Source organism: Phocoena sinus, chromosome 3, assembly GCF_008692025.1.
Source record: "Phocoena sinus isolate mPhoSin1 chromosome 3, mPhoSin1.pri, whole genome shotgun sequence".
Classification (NCBI taxonomy): Eukaryota; Metazoa; Chordata; class Mammalia; order Artiodactyla; family Phocoenidae; genus Phocoena; species Phocoena sinus.
This window is the reverse complement of record NC_045765.1, coordinates 20,459,801-20,479,776: the sequence shown is the minus strand read 5'-3', so window position 1 is coordinate 20,479,776 and position 19,976 is coordinate 20,459,801. Positions and strand designations below refer to the sequence as shown.

At 38.7% G+C, this 19,976-nt stretch overlaps 1 protein-coding gene across 4 annotated transcripts in view; it reads left to right on the top strand.

The window, feature by feature from the left end:
- The first annotated feature begins 249 nt into the window (after positions 1-249).
- The window catches only part of SIMC1 (SUMO interacting motifs containing 1), a 98,484-nt gene continuing 78,757 nt past the window's right edge, over positions 250-19,976 (top strand). The window contains exon 1 of one of the 4 annotated variants that reach the window (XM_032628920.1): positions 250-554. In XM_032628920.1, the coding sequence (XP_032484811.1) occupies positions 426-554 (129 nt within the window). In that variant the 5' untranslated portion in view covers positions 250-425. The remainder of the gene's footprint in view (positions 555-19,976) is intronic. The other 3 variants (XM_032628924.1, XM_032628922.1, XM_032628921.1) reach the window with 3 other exon arrangements.

Here is a 19,976-nt window from a genome sequence, read left to right as displayed (position 1 = left end):
CACCTCACACTTGAGTCAGAAGCAGCAGGGGAAGCCCTCACAGCCTCAGCGTCCCGCACGGCCGTCCCCAACACCGGCCCAAGCCGGCTGCGACTTGATTTTCTCTCGCTTTCCGGGAAGGGAGAACGAGTGCCACCGCCAAAAACCGTGACCGCGGCCCTACCGGCCGGAGCCGCCCGCCGCCCGCCGCCCGCCGCCCGCCGCCAGGGGGCGGTGCTCCGGAGGGGCGGGAAGGGGCCGACGGGGCGGGGATCGGGGCGGGGATCGGGGCGGGGCAGTCGGGGTGATGGCCCCGGTTGTCGTTGTCGTCGCCGTCGCCGTCGCCGCCGCCGCCGCCTCAGCAGCAGTAACCGAAGTCAACGCCGCCGCTGCCACCTCCCGGGTTGCCGGCCGTCCGCGCGCTGGCTCGGCCGGGACCCGCAGCCATGGAGGACTTCATCGTGATCTCGGACGACAGCGGCTCCGAGAGCTCCGGGGGGACCCGCTCGGGCCGGGCGCGGAGGCTCCGCCGGGCCCTGTCCCGGACCACCGGCGCGCTGCCCCGCCGGACCGTGGTGAGTGAGCGAGCCGCCGCTTCCCGAACCCCGCCGCGACCGGAGCGCCGCCTCCGCTCGGGCCACCCTCGGCCCGGCCCGTTGGCTCCGGCGGCCCCGCCGCCCGCCCCTGGGCGCCTCACAGCTGCAACCGCTTCCCGCCTTGCCGCCTTCCTGTCGTGTTCTACCCTGAGGAGTGCGGCTGGCCCGGGTCGGGAGGCCGGGCCTCCCGGGCTCCGCACTCAAGCCCGAGCGGGCTGAGGCTGAAGAGTGGCCGCCGAGCACATGGACGAGGTCCGGGTGCGGGGGGTGCAGGAGCCCACAGCGGGCGGCGGTCTCAGGCCGGGCCGTGCGCTTCCCCGAGCCTTGGCGGGGGTGGCGGCCGGGGGGCCCGGGGGCACGCAGGGTCCTGGGGGTAGTCCCGGACCTCTAGGCGGGGACGCGGGAGCGTGTAATTGTTTGGCTTGTGGTGGGTACAGATGTATGCAGGGAGGTAACAGGAGCCCGGGCGGGGAGGGAGGGAAGCTGGGGCCTGGGCCAGATGGTGGCCGCGCTCCAGGGCCTGGCAGCCGAGCGAGGGGCCCGATTTTGGAGTTGTGCAGGAGGGCCGTTTATTTCTCTTAGGAAACATTTACCAGGCTCTAAAGGAATAAGGAGGGAAACATCTTGCACGATTTCTTTTTCCCTCAGTCTCTTTGTCCTTCTTCCTAAGGTAGTGAATAAAACATCTATGGTCCCTGCCTTTCTAGAATCCTCCACAGATATTTATTGAACCCCTACTATGGGCCTGATGTTCTAAGAGCTGGGGATGCGATGGAGAACACAACATTCGCGGCTTCTGTCATAGAAGGTGATATAATCAACAAGTGGCTATTGAGTACTCAAGGGATGGGAGGTGGGCGAGGCTTTCTATCAGGAGACACCCAGCATCAGACTTCCAACAGTCTTCCCAGCCTCCCAAAGCCACACCCCATAAATAACAGAATTGTCACACTGATGTTATTTGTAAACCCCTTTCTTCCTTTGCAAATACTTCATCAAGATAAATCTAGCTTCTGCTTCTCCAATCCGCTTCCCATTGTTTGTAGTCCCTAAGCCTCCACTGTGAGCCACTTCAGGTATAGTGCTAAATCTAGGAGGTCACTGTAGAATAAATGGCATGCAAAACCAATTAACTTATAGTGCTATGTTGCCATGATTCAAGCAAGAGGGATCCTCAATAAATTTCAGTAAAGAATTTAGATGAGATGGACAGACAAAAGATTTTCAAGGTAAAAGTGACCCAACTTGGGAAGTGAATGGATGTCCCTAGTGCTGTGACAGTGTGGGGGACATACTAGATCCACAATAAATATTTGTTGGATGAAAGAATGGTTGACGGAATGGGAGAGCGAGCAGTTCAGATGGATGTTTGACGATGAGAGCAAATACAGTAGGAGCAGGCTTGGGGTGGAGGGAATGCTGCATTCAGTTTGAACCGCAGAGGACTTGAACTCTGGAGAAAAGTCAGGACTGGAAAGATTTGGTAACCATCTAAACAGAAAGGAGCATCGAAGGTCTAATTGTGATCGAGATAATCAAGGGAAAGAATACAGAAAGAAAAGAGGTGGAAGAAAAAAATACTGCAGAATAACTCCCAACTGCATCTCCTCCCAGTTCCTCCTCTTTCCTATTCCTCCTTCTCTCAATCCCCCTTTAATTTGTCCTTCCTACTAACTTTGTCCTTTGCTCCCAAGTGGTATCCATCTTCCCTCATCCTGAGTCAGCTTCCTTCTTCAGGTGCCCAGATGTCATCCTTATCCCAGTCTGTCGCGTGTGTTGTGACCCTTCACACACATACATAGGGGCACTCTCAAACTGCCCCCCTCCCCTCCCTTGTGACCACCCAACCAAGCATTTTGATTTGGAGCTTTTCGAGTTGAAGAGAAATGAAGGGCAAGTTCCAGAGTAGTACCCAGTGTAAATCTTGCTTCTCCAGAGACTTACTCCACCTTTCTAAAAACTCTGGGCTGGTTCTCCTTTTATCTTTCTTGCAAGTTAGATAAGGGTGGTATGATAACCACACAAAAGATCAGAGGCATTGAGAGAGCAAGGTTATAAAGCCTCAAGCGCCTTTGTCCAGCTTTTCCTCAAGGCCCTGAGGTCAGAGAAACCTCTGTTTAAATACGGAACTTGGAACTCCCCCGCCTCCCCCCCCCCCCCCCCCCCCCGCCCCCAACAGCTGTGTGAGCTTTGGCAAGTTCTGTCATCTCTCTCAGCTTTTGCATTTGAGAACATTAATACCTACCTGGCAGGACCATTAAAAGGTTTTTAATGAAGCAATGCAAGGAAAATGCCAGCATAAATGATAGCTTTTGCTACACTTTGTGCTGTTTCTCAAGCTTGGGAAGCAATGAAATGAAAGAAACAAGTTTTGTAATTTTTTTTTCTTTTTTACAAATATTGACTGAGGGGAAACAACTTGCTTGAATTCAGGAAATCAGAAACCCATCTCCAATGCTGAAGTTGATGTTTCTGAACTTCTGGCTCTTAACCTGGGCTTTAGTCTTCAGTAAGTTGATGAAATGTGTCTGTGTTTTTTTATAATATTTATTGCTTTTTTTCCCCCCCTACTTATAAAAGCAGAATATATTCAGATAATTTTGGTTGCCCTAATTACAAAAAATTGAGAAATGTTTATAGAAAAAAATTTAATTGCCCTTAATCTCGCTATCCAAAAATAACCAATGTTAACATTTTGAAGTATGCCTGGCTAAACTTTTATTTGTAAATACCAGTGTGCACTCATACATAGCCATGTGTCATCCCCATATGTTTTTGCAAAAATGAAGTCTTGCTATACTTCATTGTTTTCAGTTTGCCTTTTCTTTTAATATACTTTTTATCTCTTTCTGCATCAATAAATACACATCACCAATATTTTTAATGTATTTCATTGTACAGATTTATAATTACATTTCTCTTTTCCTATAAATGGATATTATGCTGCCATTTCTAAATTTTCTCTATTATAAACAACTCAGAAATTTCCTCATAAATAATCTTTGTACCTTTGTTTGTTTGTTTTAGGATAAGTTCCTCTTAGAAGTGAGATTGCTGAGTCTAAAGGTATGCCCTCTTTGGAGGGCTTTTGATATATATTGTCATATTTCCTACAGAAATCGTGCACCAATTATATTTTCACCGTACCCCTTTCTTCACTACCTAGTCCATATCTACCCCTAGATACTGTCAGTTTATTCAGTATGTAAATATTTATTGAACACTTACTATATGCCAGGCACTCTTGTAGTTGCTAAGAGTACGGCTGTGTAACAAAACCAAGTCCCTGTTTTTGTGGAGATTTCACTTTAGTCAGAGGGAGACAAAGAATAAACAATCACATAAATGTCATGTCAGAGTGTTAGGAAGAAAAGTAAGGAATTTTTGTTCTTTTAATATTTGCTGATTTGATAGCCAGATTTTGTGAGCTGTCATGGTTTTAATTTTTTCTATGGTTGTGGGTTGTGATTCATTCTCTCATTAAATACATATTGAGCACATGCCCTGACCTTGGGTACCAAAGGTGAACAGGATGACAATGGACCTACATTCTAGTGAAGAAATAAGAGCAATAAACTAACAAATAAGTGAACAATATAATAGAGAATAACTTGGGTGGGGTTGGGAGCGTTAGATTGCGTCTTCAAAGAAGGCCTTTCTGAAGAGTTAATATTTGATAAGAGAACAAAATGACAGATTTGTTATGAGAAGATCTTGGGGAATAAAGTAGCAGTAAAGGGTGCAGCAAAAACAAAGGCTTGGAATTTGGAAGGGGCATGACTAATTGGAAGAATCAAAAGGCCAGTGGGGCTAGAATGTGAGTGAAGGACAGAGTTGGAAGAGATGAGAAGTAGGTGGGCTAGGTTATATAGGACCTTCTAGACCACAGTAAGGAACTTGGATTTATTCTTATGTAATAAGAAATCTTTGAAGGGTTTTTAGCAGGGGAAAAACATGATCTGATTTACACTTTTAAAAGGTGACTTTAGGGGCTTCCCTGGTGGCGCAGTGGTTGAGAGTCCGCCTGCCGATGCAGGGGACACGGGTTCGTGCCCCGGTCTGGGAAGATCCCACATGCCGCGGAGCGGCTGGGCCCGTGAGCCATGGCCGCTGAGCCTGCGCGTCCGGAGCCTGTCCTCCGCAACGGGAGAGGCCACAACAGTGAGAGGCCCGCGTAACGCATAAAAAAAAAAAAAAAAAAAAAGGTGACTTTAGGGGCTTCCCTGGTGGCGCAGTGGTTGAGAGTCCGCCTGCCAATGCAGGGGACACGGGTTTGTGCCCCGGTCCGGGAAGCTCCCACATGCCGCATAACGGCTGGGCCCGTGAGCCATGGCCGCTGAGCCTGCGCGTCCGGAGCCTGTGCTTCGTGACAGGAGAGGCCACAAGAGTGAGAGGCCCACGTACCGCAAAAAAAAAAAACAAGTGACTTTAGCTACTGTGAGAAGAAAAGACTGTAAGGCAGGGTGACCATATAATTTGTCATCCAAATGGGGATTCTTTTGCAAATGGAAGGAGTTACTAACTGGACCGGGTATCAAGCAACAGGTGAAAACTGAAACTGTCCCAAACAAACCAGCTTCACCTTACTATAAGGGGACAAAAGTGGATCAGGGAGATCAGTCTTGGAGGTTTCATTAGTAGTCCAGACCAGAGATAATTGTAGCTTTGTAGGTGGTGCAACCGGAAGACTGGAGAGATATGGAAGGCATTTATAAAGTAAATCCTGATCTTTGGATGTGGTTAATGAGGGAAAGGGAGAAATCAAAAATGATGCCCTGGTTTTGGCCTGAACAACTGGATGCAAGTTGGTGTCAGTCATTGAAGTGGGGAAGACTTGGGGAGGAACAGGGTTGGAGGAAAGATTCAAGAGTTCTCTTTAAAAGGTGTTAAATTTAAGATGCCTGTGGGAGAGCCAACTGGAGATGCAAGGTATAAGGTTTGTACTGAGTTTGGAAGCCAGGGGAGAAGTCCTGACTAGTTTGGTGTCATTAGCACATAAGTTGTAAAGTCATTGACCTAGAAGAGTTCATCTAGGTTGACAGTCTACAAGAGGAAGAGCATCCAGGATCTAGCCCTAGAGCATGCCACAGTGCCTGGCCCAGGGGAAGGCAAGGGGAGGAGGAGCATCTAGTGAGGTTGGAGATCAGAGTGTGTGCTCGGCATGTAGGAGAGCTGGACGTCTTGCACATGTTTATTGGAGATCTCTCTCTCTCTCTCCATATGTATGTGTGTATATATATATATATATATATATGTATATATATATATATATACACATATATACACATATATACACACGTAGGGTGTGTGCGTGAATTGCCTGTTCTTATCCTATTGGGTTTCTGTTTGTGTGTTTACTAATTTGTCAGTTTTACTCACATAGTAAAGACTTTTTATAGGTTGGATTGGGTCCTCCAAAAAGATGTGTTGAAGTCCCCCCCACCACTACAGAATGTGACCTTATTTGAAAATCGAGTCATTGCAGATGTAATCAGTGAAGATGAGAGCATAGAGTAGGGTGGACCCTTAGTCCTATATGACTAGTATCCTTATAAGAAGATGTGAAGACAGAGGGAGTTATGCAGCTGCAAATCAAGGAACACCAGGAATTGCTCATGACACCAGAAGCTAAGAGAAGGGCACAGAACAGATTCTCCCCTAGAGCCTTGGAGAGAGCATGGTCCTGCAGACACCTTGATTTTGGACTTCTGAGCCTCCAAAACTGTGAGAGGATGTTGTTTTAAGCCAGCCAGTTTGTAGTAATTTGTACTAGGAAACTACCCCTGTGTCATACATTTTACATATTTTTCCCCACTTTTGATTTCTTTGGTTTTCTTTACAGAGGTTTTAAATTTTTACATAGTCAATTCTGTCACCCTTTTCCTTTATGATTTCTGTCTTTGTTGTCATACTTAGAAAGACTTTCCTCACTCCTAAGATTATAAATATTTTTTGTCATTAATCCACCTGGAATTAGTTTCAAAAAAAAGAATAGAAAAAAAAAGAATAGAATGGTAATCTAATATTTTTCTCTCCAGATGGTTAGCTAGTTGTCCCAACATCATTGATTGAATTATCTGTCCTTTTTCCCCAGTGGTTTGAAATATTACCTTTATCAACTAATAACCTTTGTGTCTATTTGTGGACTTTGTATTTTGACCTTGTTACATGCTGTTTTAATAATAAGCAGAGGAAACTTTTCATTGCTCTTCTTTTTTAGAATTTTTCTGGCTAATTTTGCATATTTATTCTTTCAAATAACTTTAAAAATCACTTGGTCAACTTCCAAATAATTTTTACTTTTAAAATTGGGACTGCACTAAATTTAGAAATCTGTAGTTTGTGATGTTTTATTTAATGAAGTTTTACATTTTACATGTGTATTTGTGCATCTTTTTTCTTTATTTTTTTCTTTGTTTTATGTTGAGAAAGATATTTCCTGTCCTGAGATTATTTTCCTATTATTTACTTATTATTGTTCATTGACTATCTCATTTTTAACATTTATTTCTTTAATTCATCTGAAATGCTTTATATAGCATGAAGTATGCTTACCATTTTCCATATACTGTATTGCCTTATTTCTAAGACAACACTGAATCTAAGACTTGCTGTCAGTTTAAGAACAGCTTTTCAAGAAAAAAGAAACTACCGCTTGAAATGTATATACTATTAGATGCATCCTGATTGCAGATGTATGAGGGAAACATTCTGGATATTAGAATTTATAATATATGATTTTAATCATTTGTCTGGGAATCATTTCTTAAATAATTATTTTTCTCCATTTATCTGAAACACATTTTTTATACCAGATTATTTTAAGCACTTGGATCTATTTCTGGGTTTTTTTTTATGTTTCATTGATTTGTGTATTCTCAATGTCAGAATTTGACTGTCTTATTTTTGTGGTTTGATAGTATTTTTTTTTTTGGTATCTATTCGAGCAAATACCTCTTCTCACTTTTTTTTTCCCCAAAAGTTCATGTCTGTTGTGACCATTTAGTCCTCCAAGTGAATTTTAGAATCATCTTATCCAGGATTGCATTAGATCAGGATTTCTTTGGGCCAGATAATTCTTTGTTGTGGGAAGCTGTCCCGTGCACTGTGGAATGTTTAGTAGCATCTTTGGTCTCTACCCACTAGATGCCAGCCAGTAGCAGCAGCCCCTTCACTTGTGACTACCAAAAATGTCTCCAGATATTGCTAAATGTCTCCTGTGGGGGGCAAAATTGCCCCTGGTTCAGAACCACTACATTAGATTTATAAGTTAATTAAAGGAGTTTAATTTCTTAGTAGTATTGTCTTCCTAATTGGAAGCACAGTTTAATTTTACAGGGCTTCCTTCTTGGCAGTAATAAAACTTTAAGACTTTCTTTGCTTGGGTTCTGTGCCTTTCTCATCAAGGAGCTGGTGTTTTGATTCAGGGTGACTGTTTGGTACATAGAACTGACCATGTTAATCATGATGAGCATCACACAGTAAGAAAAGTTGGTATTTATGCCAGGCACCATGTTGAGTGCTTTGCACGGATTAACTCATGTAATCTTCACTGCAACCCTATGAGGTGTAGGTACTATTATTATCCCTATTTGATAGATGAGGAAACTGAGGTAGGTTCAACCAGGTGCTAACTGATAGAGCAGATTTACCACCACTAGTGTCAGTCTTGAAAATCCTGGGGTGAACTTGCAAACCTCTCACCATGTTTCCAAAGGAACATCCTCTGGGGATGCTGAAAATAGTTAAGTGGAAAAAAGCCAATTGCAAAATATAATTCTATTTTTCAAATGTGTGTTTTTATCAGAATAGACTCACCAGTGTTTTTTAATCCAAAAATTATTTTTTAAACCCTATCATGTACTTTAAAAATACTCTTTAAATCACTTTCTCTTTCTCAACCCCTTCTCCCCAAAATTGCAAGTTCCCTGCTGGACACAGCCACATACTTAATGCCTCAAACATAGTAGGTGCTCATTAATTATTCAGGGAGAAACAGAATTCTTATTATTGGTTTTCTAAGGAATCCTTTCCTCCTGAGATAAGTTATGTCAAAATACCCTCTGCGATGGGAGAACCAGGGGATAAATAATGGCTTCCAACCCAAGCTAATTTTTTATAAAGATTTTTGGAACTAAAACTATGGATATGTTTTAGAGTAGAAGGCAAAATTCACCTACATTTTAAATTTAAAACATCAGATGTCAAACTATTGATAATTTGGATCTTAAATCAAGGTTGGCTCCCATGTAAGCCTGCAGATCACTTGCCCTGTTCCCCCTTAACAGCTTTATTAAGATGTAATTCCATACCATACATAAAATTTGCCCTTAAAATTTCCTGAGTAGTTTAACAATCACCATTGTTTTAGATTTTAGAACATTTTCTTCACTCCAGAAGGAAACCCTATAGTCTCCAGTGGGTTCTCGGGGTTTTTTTTTTTAAGGTATACAATTTGTGTCATTTAAAAAATAAAATTTCCCCATTTTAAATTATAAAAATTATTTAAAAATTTTAAAGAGGCAAAAAACTCAGGACATCAGAAAGAATGCACCCCTGTCCATTCCCGCTCTCCAGAGATAACTAATAGTTTTCTCTGTGTATGTACACAAACATACCTAGATGTCTAATTTTTTTCCCAGTGGAGTCATAGTAATTTTTTAAACCACTTAATATATTTTAAGCATTTAAAAAAAATATTGGTACCTCATTCAGACTATTGTCCATTTTGTTTACCATGGTATTCCCAGTGCATAACATGGTTCCTGGCACACAGTGAGTATTCATTCAATAAATATTTTATCAGCTGCATGTTATTCTCATATAAAAAATGCCATAATTTATTTAACCAGTCCCTTATTTTTATTTATTTATTTTAACATCTTTATTGGAGTATAGTTGCTTTACAATGTTGTGTTAGTTTCTGCTGCATAACAAAGTGAATCATCTATACATATACATATACCCCTATATCTCCTCCCTCTTGCGTCTCCCTCCCACCCTCCCTATCCCACTCCTCTAGGTGGTTATAAAGCACCGAGCTGATCTCCCTGTGTTATGCGGCTGCTTCCCACTAGCTGTCTATTTTACATTTGGCAGTATATATAAGTCCATGCCACTCTCACTTCGTCCCAGCTTATCCTTCCCCCTCCCCATGTCCTCAAGTCCATTCTCTACGTCTGCGTCTTTATTCCTATCCTGCCCCTAGTTTCTTCAGAACTTTTTTTTTTTTAGATTCCATATATATGTGTTAGCATATGGTATTTATTTTTCTCCTTCTGAACCTCTCCCTTATTGATTTTAATTTTTTTGCTATTACAGACTGTGATGTGATGAACTCTCTTGCATGGTCATAAGAATATGTTTTTAGGACAAGTTCCTTACAATGGAATTCTGGAGTTAAAGAGTAATAAGTATTTATAATTTTAATGTATACCACTGTTGTGGGCATAATGTCATTCTTTGTGCGATCCTAGTGTCTGAAACCCAGAACTATGTTTGTAAAACTCCCACCTTTGGAGATACAATCTATTTCCTCCTAAAAAAAGAAAAGCTGAAATGCCAGATACTCACATTCCCAGGCTCCCTTGCACCTAATTCTTGGACATAGAACCTAGATTATACCAGTCAGAAGTACTTATTCCAGATTTTGAATTGGAAGCTGGTGATGGGAAAAAGCAGGGTAAGGTAGACTCCATTTTGGTAAGACAGCAGCAGCAATGACAATTACATGTAGCAGTAGGGTACAGGGTATAGCTGGCCATGGAAGCTGTGGTGTTTGTGCCCACTGACAGTGATAATCGCATATTCAGTTGTGCACTATGGTTTAGAGCATCAGTTTTGGCTGTGTAGACTCCAAACTTGGTTCTCAGATTCTCTAGATTCTAGGAGCTACCCTTTTTCTTGCAACTAAGATCACTAGTTGATATATAACCACCAAATTATACCTCAAAGTGGATGTAATATCTATTCTTATGTGGACAGTGTTTAAGAATACCTGTTTTCTTATACTTTGGCAAACCTGGATATTATCAAATTTCTTAGATTTGTGCCAAATGTAATGGTCTAACTTTTCAATTGCATAGAATTTTGCTGAAAGGAAAAACTCCAATCAAATAATGAGTTAACTCATTTAATACTATTGAATGATCTACCCAATTATGTGTAAAACTACCTGTGTCATAAACTAAGTTTCCAGATAATTCGGGGCCTATTTTCTACATATTTTAATTACTGTAGCTCTGAAGTTGTCTTGATGTTTGGTAGTGCAAAGCCTCCTTATTTGTCTTTTGTTTTCCCTTTAAGTTATTCTTGAGCCTTTCCACTTTCAAAGGAATGTTTGAATCATCTTACTCATTCCTTTAAAAAATACCATTTTTGTTTGGAACTTGTTAAATTTATAGGGTAATTTGGGGGTAACCAACACTTTTTAAACTTTAAATTTTTGTTATAAAAGATATATGAATAGACTATCTGAATAGACCTATATCTATTAAAGAAATTGAATCAATAATTAATAACCTTCCAAATCAGAAAACACCAGGCTCAGATGGGTTCACTGGTATATTCCACTAAACATTTAAGGAAGAAATTATACCAGTTCTCTACAGAAGATAGCAGCAGGGGGAATAACTCATTCTCTGAGGCCAGCATTACCCTAATACCCTAAAACCAGACAAAGACATTACAAGAAAAGAAAACTACAAACTAGTAGCTCTCATTGAACATAGATACAAAAACCCTTAACAAAATATTAGCAATTGAATCCAACAATGTATAAAAAGAATTATATACCACGACCAAGAGGAATTTATTCTGGGTATGCAAATCTGGTTCAACATTTGAAAACCAACTATTGTCATCCACCACATCAACAGGCTAAAGAAGAAATTTTTTCTTCTTTATGATCATATGATCATATGATCATATTAGTAGATGCAGAAAAGCCGTCTGACAAAATCCAACACCTATTCATGGTAAAAAAAAAAAAAGAAAAAAAAACTCAGCAAACTAGGATTAAAGAGGAAACTTCCTCACCTTGATAAAGAACAGCTACAAAAAACCTCTGATACTTAATGGTAAGAAACTTAAAAATTTCCCACTAAGATCAGGAGCAAGGCAAGGACATCCTCTCTCACCAGTGCTTTTCAGTATTGTACAGGAAGTCCTAACTAATGCTATTAGACAAGAAAAAGTATACAGATTAGGAAAGAAGAAATAAAATTGTCTTTACTCACAGATGTCATAATCACCTATGTAGGAAAAAATCCAAAAGAATTAACACCAACAACAATGAAAACTAATAAGCGATAATAGCAAGACTGTAAGATGCAAGGTCAGCTTACAAAAGTCAGTCACTTTCCTGTATACCAGCAGTGAACAAGTGGAATTTGAAATTTAAAACATATTACCATTTACATTAAAACCTAAAAAAATGAAATACTTAAGTATAAATCTCATAAAACATGTACAAGATCTATATGAGGAAAACTATAAAACTGATAAAATATATCAAAGAAGAAATAAATAAATGGAGATATATTCCATGTTCATAGAAAGGAAGACTCAATATTGTCAGGATGTCAGTTCTTATGAACTGGATCTATAGATTCAATACACTCCCAATCAAGATCCTAGCAAGTTATTTTGTGGATATCAGTCAACTGATTAAGGTTTATATGGAGAAGCAATAGCCAACTAAATATTGAAGGAGAAGAACAAAGTCAGAGGACTGTCACTACCTGACTTCAAGACTTACTACAAACTACAGTAATCAAAACTGTGGTATTGATGAAAGAATAGACAAATAGATCAGTGGAACAGAATAAAAAGCCCTGAAATAGACCCACATTACTATAGTCCACTGATCTTTGACAAAAGAGCAAAAGATAGTCTTTTCAACAAACGGTGCTGCAACAACGACATTCACATGCAAACAAATGAATCTAGACACAGACCTTACAACTTTCATAAAATTTAACTCAAAATGGATCATAGACCTGAACATAAGATGCAAAACTGTAAAATTCTCAGAAGATAGCATAGGAGAAAACCTAGATGACTTTGGGTTTGGCAGTGATGTTTTAGATACAACACCAAGGACATGATCTATGGAAGAAATAATTGCTAAGCTGGACTTCACTACTACTAAAAACTTCTCTGTGAAAGACAAGAGAATGAGAAGATAAGCCACAGACTGAAAAAAAATATTGCAAAAGACACATCTGATAAAGGACTGCTTTGAAAATATGCAAAGAGTTCTTAAAACTCAACAATAAGTAAACAACCTGATTAAAAAATGGACAAAGGACATAAACAGATACGTCATCAAGAAGGTATATAGATGTCAAATAAGTGTATGAAAAGATGTTCAACATCATGTGCCATTAGGGAATTGCAAATTAAAATAACAATGAAATATTACTACATTTGGATTTTAGACTACCCAAAATCCAAAACAAACACCAAATGCTGGTGAGGATGTGGAATAATGGAATTCTCACTCATTACTGGTGGGAATGCAAAATGGTACAGCAAATTTGGAAGACAGTTGGGCAGTTTTTTACAAAACTAAATGTGTTCTTACCATAAAAACCAGCAATTGTGCTTCTTGGTATTTACCCAGATGAATTGTAACTTATGTCCACACAGAAAACCGAATACAGATGTTTATATCAGCTTCGTTCATAATTGCCGAAACTTGGAAGCAACTAAGATGTCCTTCAATAAGTGAATGGATAAGTAAACTGTGGTACATCCAGACGGTGGAATATTATTCAGCACTAAAAAGAAATAAGCTATCAAGCCATGAAAATACTTGGTGTAAACTTCAATGGCTTTTTTCACTTAGTAATACGTAATCTGAAAAGACTACATACTGTATGATTCCAACAATGCAACATTCTGGAAAAGTGAAAACTGTGGAGACAGTGAAAAGATTACTGGCTGCCAGGGGTTAATGGAGAGGGAGACCTGAATAAGGAAAGCGCAGGATCTTTCAGGCAGTGAAACTATTCTGTATGATACTACAATGGTAGATACATGTCATTATACATTTGTCAAAACCCATAAAATGTACAGCACCAAGAGTAAACCCTTAATGTAAGCTATGGGCTTTGGGTGTTGATAATGTGTCAGTGTTGGTTCATCAGTTGTAACTAATATACCACCATGATGCTGATATTGGGGGAGGTTGTGCATATGTGGGGAGAGGGGATATATGGGAACACTCTACTTTCTGCTCAGTTTTTCTGTGAACCTAAAACTGCTCCAAAAAGTAAAGTTTATTAATTAAAAAAAAAAACTTACATGTACCAGTCCAAAAAATTCAAATACTAAGAGAATGGTATACGATGAAAATTAGGGTCGTGTTAGCCCCCAGCTCATTATTTTCCAGAATTTTTCTGGGTTTTGTCACATTTCTCTTTTTTTTTAAGTTAAAATTTTAGCTTTATTGATGTACAATTGACAAAATTATAAGATATTTAAAGTGTATGTCATGGTGATTTGATATGCATATGCATTGTGAAAGGATTCCTCCCAACTAGTTAATTAACAAAGTTTTTAATTTTTAACCAAAGTTCCACACATTATCAATGAACTTTAGTGTCATGTCACATTTTCTAAAAATCCTCATCATTTTTTTATTGAGGTATAATTGACATATACCATTATATTAGTTTCAGATGTACAACATAATGATTCAGTATTTGTATACACTGCAAAATGACCTCCTTAATAAATCTAGTTACCATCATTCACCGTACAGAGTTACAAAGAAAATTTTTTTCTTGTGATGAGAATATTTTTAAGATTTACTCTCTTGACAACTTTCAAATATGCCCTGCAATATTATTGATATATTATTATAATACATTATAATTATAATATTATTATATAACATATTATATATTATAAAAATAATAATGTATTATAAAATATTATTGATATAATTACTATGCTAAACATTACATCCCCATAACTTATTTTATAAGTGGAAGTTTATACCTCTTGACCCTGTTCACCCATTTTGCCCACCCTCACAACCCTCCCGGCAAATACCATTCTGTTCTCTGTACCTGTGAATTTCGTATTGTGTGTTTGTTTTTCTTTTTAGATTCCATGTATAAGTGAAATCATATGGTATTTGTCTTTCTCTGTCTGACTTATTTCACTTAGCATGATACCCTCTAGGTCCATCCATGTTGTCACAAATGGCAAAATTTCATACTTTTTTATGGCTGAGTAGTATTCTATTGTATATATATATGTATTTATATATATACTATACACACACACACACACACACACACACACACACACTACATATTTATCTGGTCATCCATCAATGGACACTTAGGTTGTTTCCATTTCTTGGCTATTGCAACTAATGCTGCAGTGAACATAGTGGTGCATATATCTTTTCAAATTAGTGTTTTCATTTTCTTCAGATAAATACCCAGAAATAGAATTGCTGGATGGATCACATGTTCTATTTTTAATTTTGGGGGGAACTTCCATACTGTTTTCCATAGCAGCTGTACCAATTTACATTCCCACTAACAGTGTACAAGGGTGCCCTTTTCTCCACATCCTTGCCAACCCTTGTCATCTCCTGTCTTTTTGATAAGAGCCACTGTAACAGGTATGAGGTAATAGTTCATTGTGGTTTTGATTTGCATTTCCCTGATGATTAGTGATGTTGAGCATCTTTTCATGTGTCTGTTGGCCATCTATATGTCTTCTTTGGGAAAATGTCTATTTAGGTCCTCTGTCCATTTCTTAATCAGATATTTGGTTTTTTGTTATTGAGTTGTATGAGTTCTTTATATATTTTGGGTATTACTCTTTTATCAGATGCATGATTTGCAAATATTTTCTCTCACTCAGTAGGTTGCCTTTTCATTTTGCTGATGGTTTCCTTTGCTGTGCAGAAGCTTTTTAGTTCGATGTAGTCCCACTTGTTTATTTTTGCTTTTGTTGCCTTTGCTTTTGGAATCATACAAAAAGAATCACCAAGACCAATGTCAAGGAGCTTACCACCTATGTTTTCTTCTAGGAGTTCTGTGGTTTCGAGTCTTCCATTCAGGTCTCTAATCCATTTTCAGTTAATTTCTGTGTATGGTGTAAGATAGTATCAGTAGTCTAGTTTCATTCTTTTGCTTGTGGCTGTCTAGTTTTCCTAGCACCATTTATTAAAGAGACTGTCCCTTCCCCATTGTATAGTCTTACCTCTTTTCATAAATTAATTGACCATATGTATGTGGGTTTGTTTCTGAGAGCTCTATTTTTTTAATTGATCCATGTGTCGGTTTTTATGCCAAAATCATACTGAGTTTGATATCAGGGAGTGCAATGCCTTCAGCTTTGTTCTTCTTTCTTAAGACTGCTTTGGCTATTTGGGGTCTTTTGTGGTTCCATACAAATTTTAGGATTCTTTGTTCTATTTCTCTGAAATGTGCCATCAGGATTTTGATGAGGATTGCATTGAATCTGTAGATTGCTTTGGGTAATATGGGCATTTTAACAATATTAATTGTTCCAAACCATGAGCATGAAACATCTTTCCATTCATTTGTGTTTTCTTCAATTTCTTTCATCAGTGTCTTATAGTTTTCAGTGTGTAGGTCTTTTACCTCCTTGGTTAATTTTATTCATAGGTATTTTATTCTTTTTGATAAAATTGTAAATGGGATTGTTTTCTTTTTTGATAGTTCATTGTTAGTGTGTAGAAATACAACAGATTTTTGTATATTTATTTTGTACTGTGCAACTTTCCTGAATTTATTAGTTCTTACAGTTTATTGGTGGAGTTATCATACTTTATATAATATATTGTCCACAAATACTGCCATTTATTTCTGTGTCTTGCCAAATTTCTCTGGCTAAGACTTCCAATGCTATGTGGAATAAAAGTGACAAGAGTGGACATTCTTGTCTTATTCCTTATTTTAGAGGAAAAACTTTCAGCTTTTCACCATTGAGTATGTTAGCTGTGGCCTTATCATATATGGCCTTTACTATGTTGAGGTATGTTTCCATCTCTACCCACTTTATTGAGAGTTTTTGTCATAAATGGATGCTGAATTTTGTCAAATGCTTTTTCTGCAACTATTGATATAATCATATGATTTTTATCCTTTGTTAATGTGGTATATCATGTTAATTGAATTGTGGATGGTGAACCATCCTTTCATTCCTGGACTAAATCCCACTTGATCATGGTGTATGATCCTTTTAATGTATTGTTGGATTTGGTTTGCTAGGATTTCTGCATCTATGTTCATCAGTGATATTGGCCTGAAATTTTCTTTTTTTGTGGTATTCTTGTCTGGTTTTGGTATCAAGGCCATTCTCGCCTTGTAAAATGAGTTTGGAAGAATTCCTTCCTCTTCAGTTTTCTGGAAGAGTTTGAGAAGGATAGTTATTAAATCTTATTTAAATATTTGGTAGAATTCACCAAAGAAGCCATGACCCTGGACTTTTGTTTGGGGTGAGGGGCAGTTTTTGACTACTGATTCAATCTCTTTATTAGTAATCTGTCAATTCAGATTTTTTATTTTTTCATGATTCAGTCTTGGAAATTGTATGTTTCTAGGAGTTTATCCATTTCTTCTAGGTTGTCCAATTTTTTAGCATATAATTGCTCTTAGTAGTCTTTTATGATCCTGTGTATTTCTGTGATATCAATTGTAACTTCTCTTTCATTTCTGATTTTATTCATTTGAGCCCTTTCTATTTTTTTCTTGGTGAGTCTAGCTAAAGGTTTGTCCATTTTGTTTATCTTTTCAAAGAATCAGCTCTTAGTTTCATTGATCTTTTCTGTTGTCTTTTTAGTCTTTATTTCACTTCTGTCTACTCTGATCTTTGTTATTTCCTTCCTTCTCCTAACTTTAGGATTCATTTCTTCTTTTTCTAGTTCCTGTAGGTGTAAAATTAAATTCTGTCTTTTGAGATTTTTCTTGTTTCTTGAGGTAAGCCTGTATCACTATCAACTTCCTTCTTAAAACTTCTTTTGCTGCATCCCATAGATTTTGGTAAGTTGTATTTCCATTTTCATTTGTCTCAAGGTATTTTTTTATTTATCTTTTGATTTCTCTGTTTACCCATTGGCTGTTCAGTAGCATGTTGTTTAATCTCCATGTATTTGTGATTTTTCCAGTTTTCTTCTTGTAATTAATTTTTTATTTCATACCATTGTTGTTAGAAAAGATGCTTGATGTGATTTCAGTCTTCCTAAATTTATTGAGACTTTATTTTGTTAAATATGGCCTATCCTGGAGAATGTTCCATATGCACATGAGAAGAATGTATATTCTGTTGATTATGGCTGGAATGTTCTGTTTATATCTATTAAGTTAATCTGGTCTAGTGTGTCTTTTAAGGCCAATGTTTCCATATTGATTTTCTGTCTGAATGATTTATCCATTGATGTTAGTGGGGTATTAAAGTATATCACAGTTTTTTTCATTGCTGTCAGTTTCTCCCATTACATCTGTTAATGTTTGCTTTATATATTTAGGCGCTCCTATGTTGGGTACATAAATATTTACAAATGTTATATTCTCTGGTTTGATTGACCACTTTATCATTATGTAATGCCCTTCTTTGTCTTTTATTACAATCTGTTTTAAAGTTTATTTTGTCTGATATAAGTACAGTTACTCCAGCTTTCTTTTGGTTTCCATTTGCATGGAACGTCTTTTTCCATCCCTTCACTTTTAGTCAGTATGTGTCCTTACATCTGAAGTAAGTCTTATAGGCAGCATATAGATGGGTCTTGTTTTGTTTTGTTTTGCGGTACACGGGCCTCTCACTGCTGTGGCCTCTCCCGTCGCGGAGCACAGGTTCCGGACGCGCAGGCCCAGTGGCCATGGCCCACGGGCCCAGCCACTCCGCGGCACACGGGATCCTCCCGGACCGGGGCACGAACCCGCATCCCCTGCATTGGCAGGTGGACTCTCAATCACTGTACCACCAGGGAAGCCCTTGTTTTGTTTTGTTTTTAATCCACTCAGCCACTCTATATCTTTTAATTGGAGAGTTTAGCCCATTTACATTTAATTATTGATAGGTATGTACTTATTACCATGTTGTTAATTGTTTTCTGGCAGTTTTGTAGTTCTTCTCTGTTCTTTCTTTTGCTCTCTTCCCCTGTTGTCTGATGACTTTCTTTAGTGTTATGCTTAGATTCCTTTCATATTATCTTTTGTGTATATACTGTAGGTTTTTGCTTTGTGGTTACCGTGAGGGCCATATATAACAGCCTATATATATGACAATCGAAGTTTTCTTAATATAGGTCTTGAAATTTCCCAGTAAGTTTATTCCAGGGACTTTTAAATTTTTATTCAAATATGTTTATTGGGGGATAATTCTCCAACTCTCTGGATACCAACTGGGTGTCCCACAATTTCATTCAATTCTGACACTACCTGCAGTCATCATAGAACCCACAGGTTAAGGGCTCAGTCCTACAAGACTGCCCGCCTCTTCAGATTCCAATTGCATGTAGTGCAAGTTACCTTCACTTCTTTCCAACTTGTCTGCAAATCAGGGATTCCCAACACCCCCTTCTAAGGTTTGATAATTTGCTATAATGGCTCACAGAACTCAGGGAAACACTTTACTTACTGTTACCAGTTTATTATAAAGGACGTAAATGAACAGCCAGATGAAGAAGTACAGAGGGCAAAGTTCAGAAGGGTCTCAAGTGCAGGAGCTTCTGTCTCCATGTAATTTAGGGTACACCACCCTCCTGGCACATGGATGTGTTCACCAACTCAGAAGCTCTCCAAACCCTGTTGTTTAGGATTTTTATGGAGACTCCATGACAGTGGGTGTGACTGATTAAATCCCTAGCCATTGGTGATTACCTCAATCTTGAGTTCCTCTCCCCTCCCCAGACACTGAGGAAGTAGGGCTGAAAATTCTAACCCTCTAATCACATGGTTGGTTCCTCTAGCAACTAGCCCCAATCCTGAAATACCTAGGGGCTTTTAGCCATCAGTCATGTCATTAACAAACACAGATATGGTTGAAAGGGGCTTATTAATAACGAAGATGCTTCTCTTCTATCACTAAGGAAACTACAAGGGTTTTAGGAGCTCTGTATCAGGAACCAGAGACAAAAACCAAATATATATTTCTTATTAGATCCCAATATCACAGAATCATATTGCACGTTATTCTCTTTTGCCTTTCTTTTTTCCTCAATCTTATGTTTATACAATTAAGCAGTGTTATTGCGTGTGGCTTTAATTAGCCATTTTCATCTTTATATGGGATTCCCAAACCAGTCACTGCCAACAACCTTCTAATTTGTGACTTTTCTTACAACTTTCTGGTGTTTTGGTAAACAGAAGTAATATTCTCAGTGCATCTCATCAGGAGGAACATTAG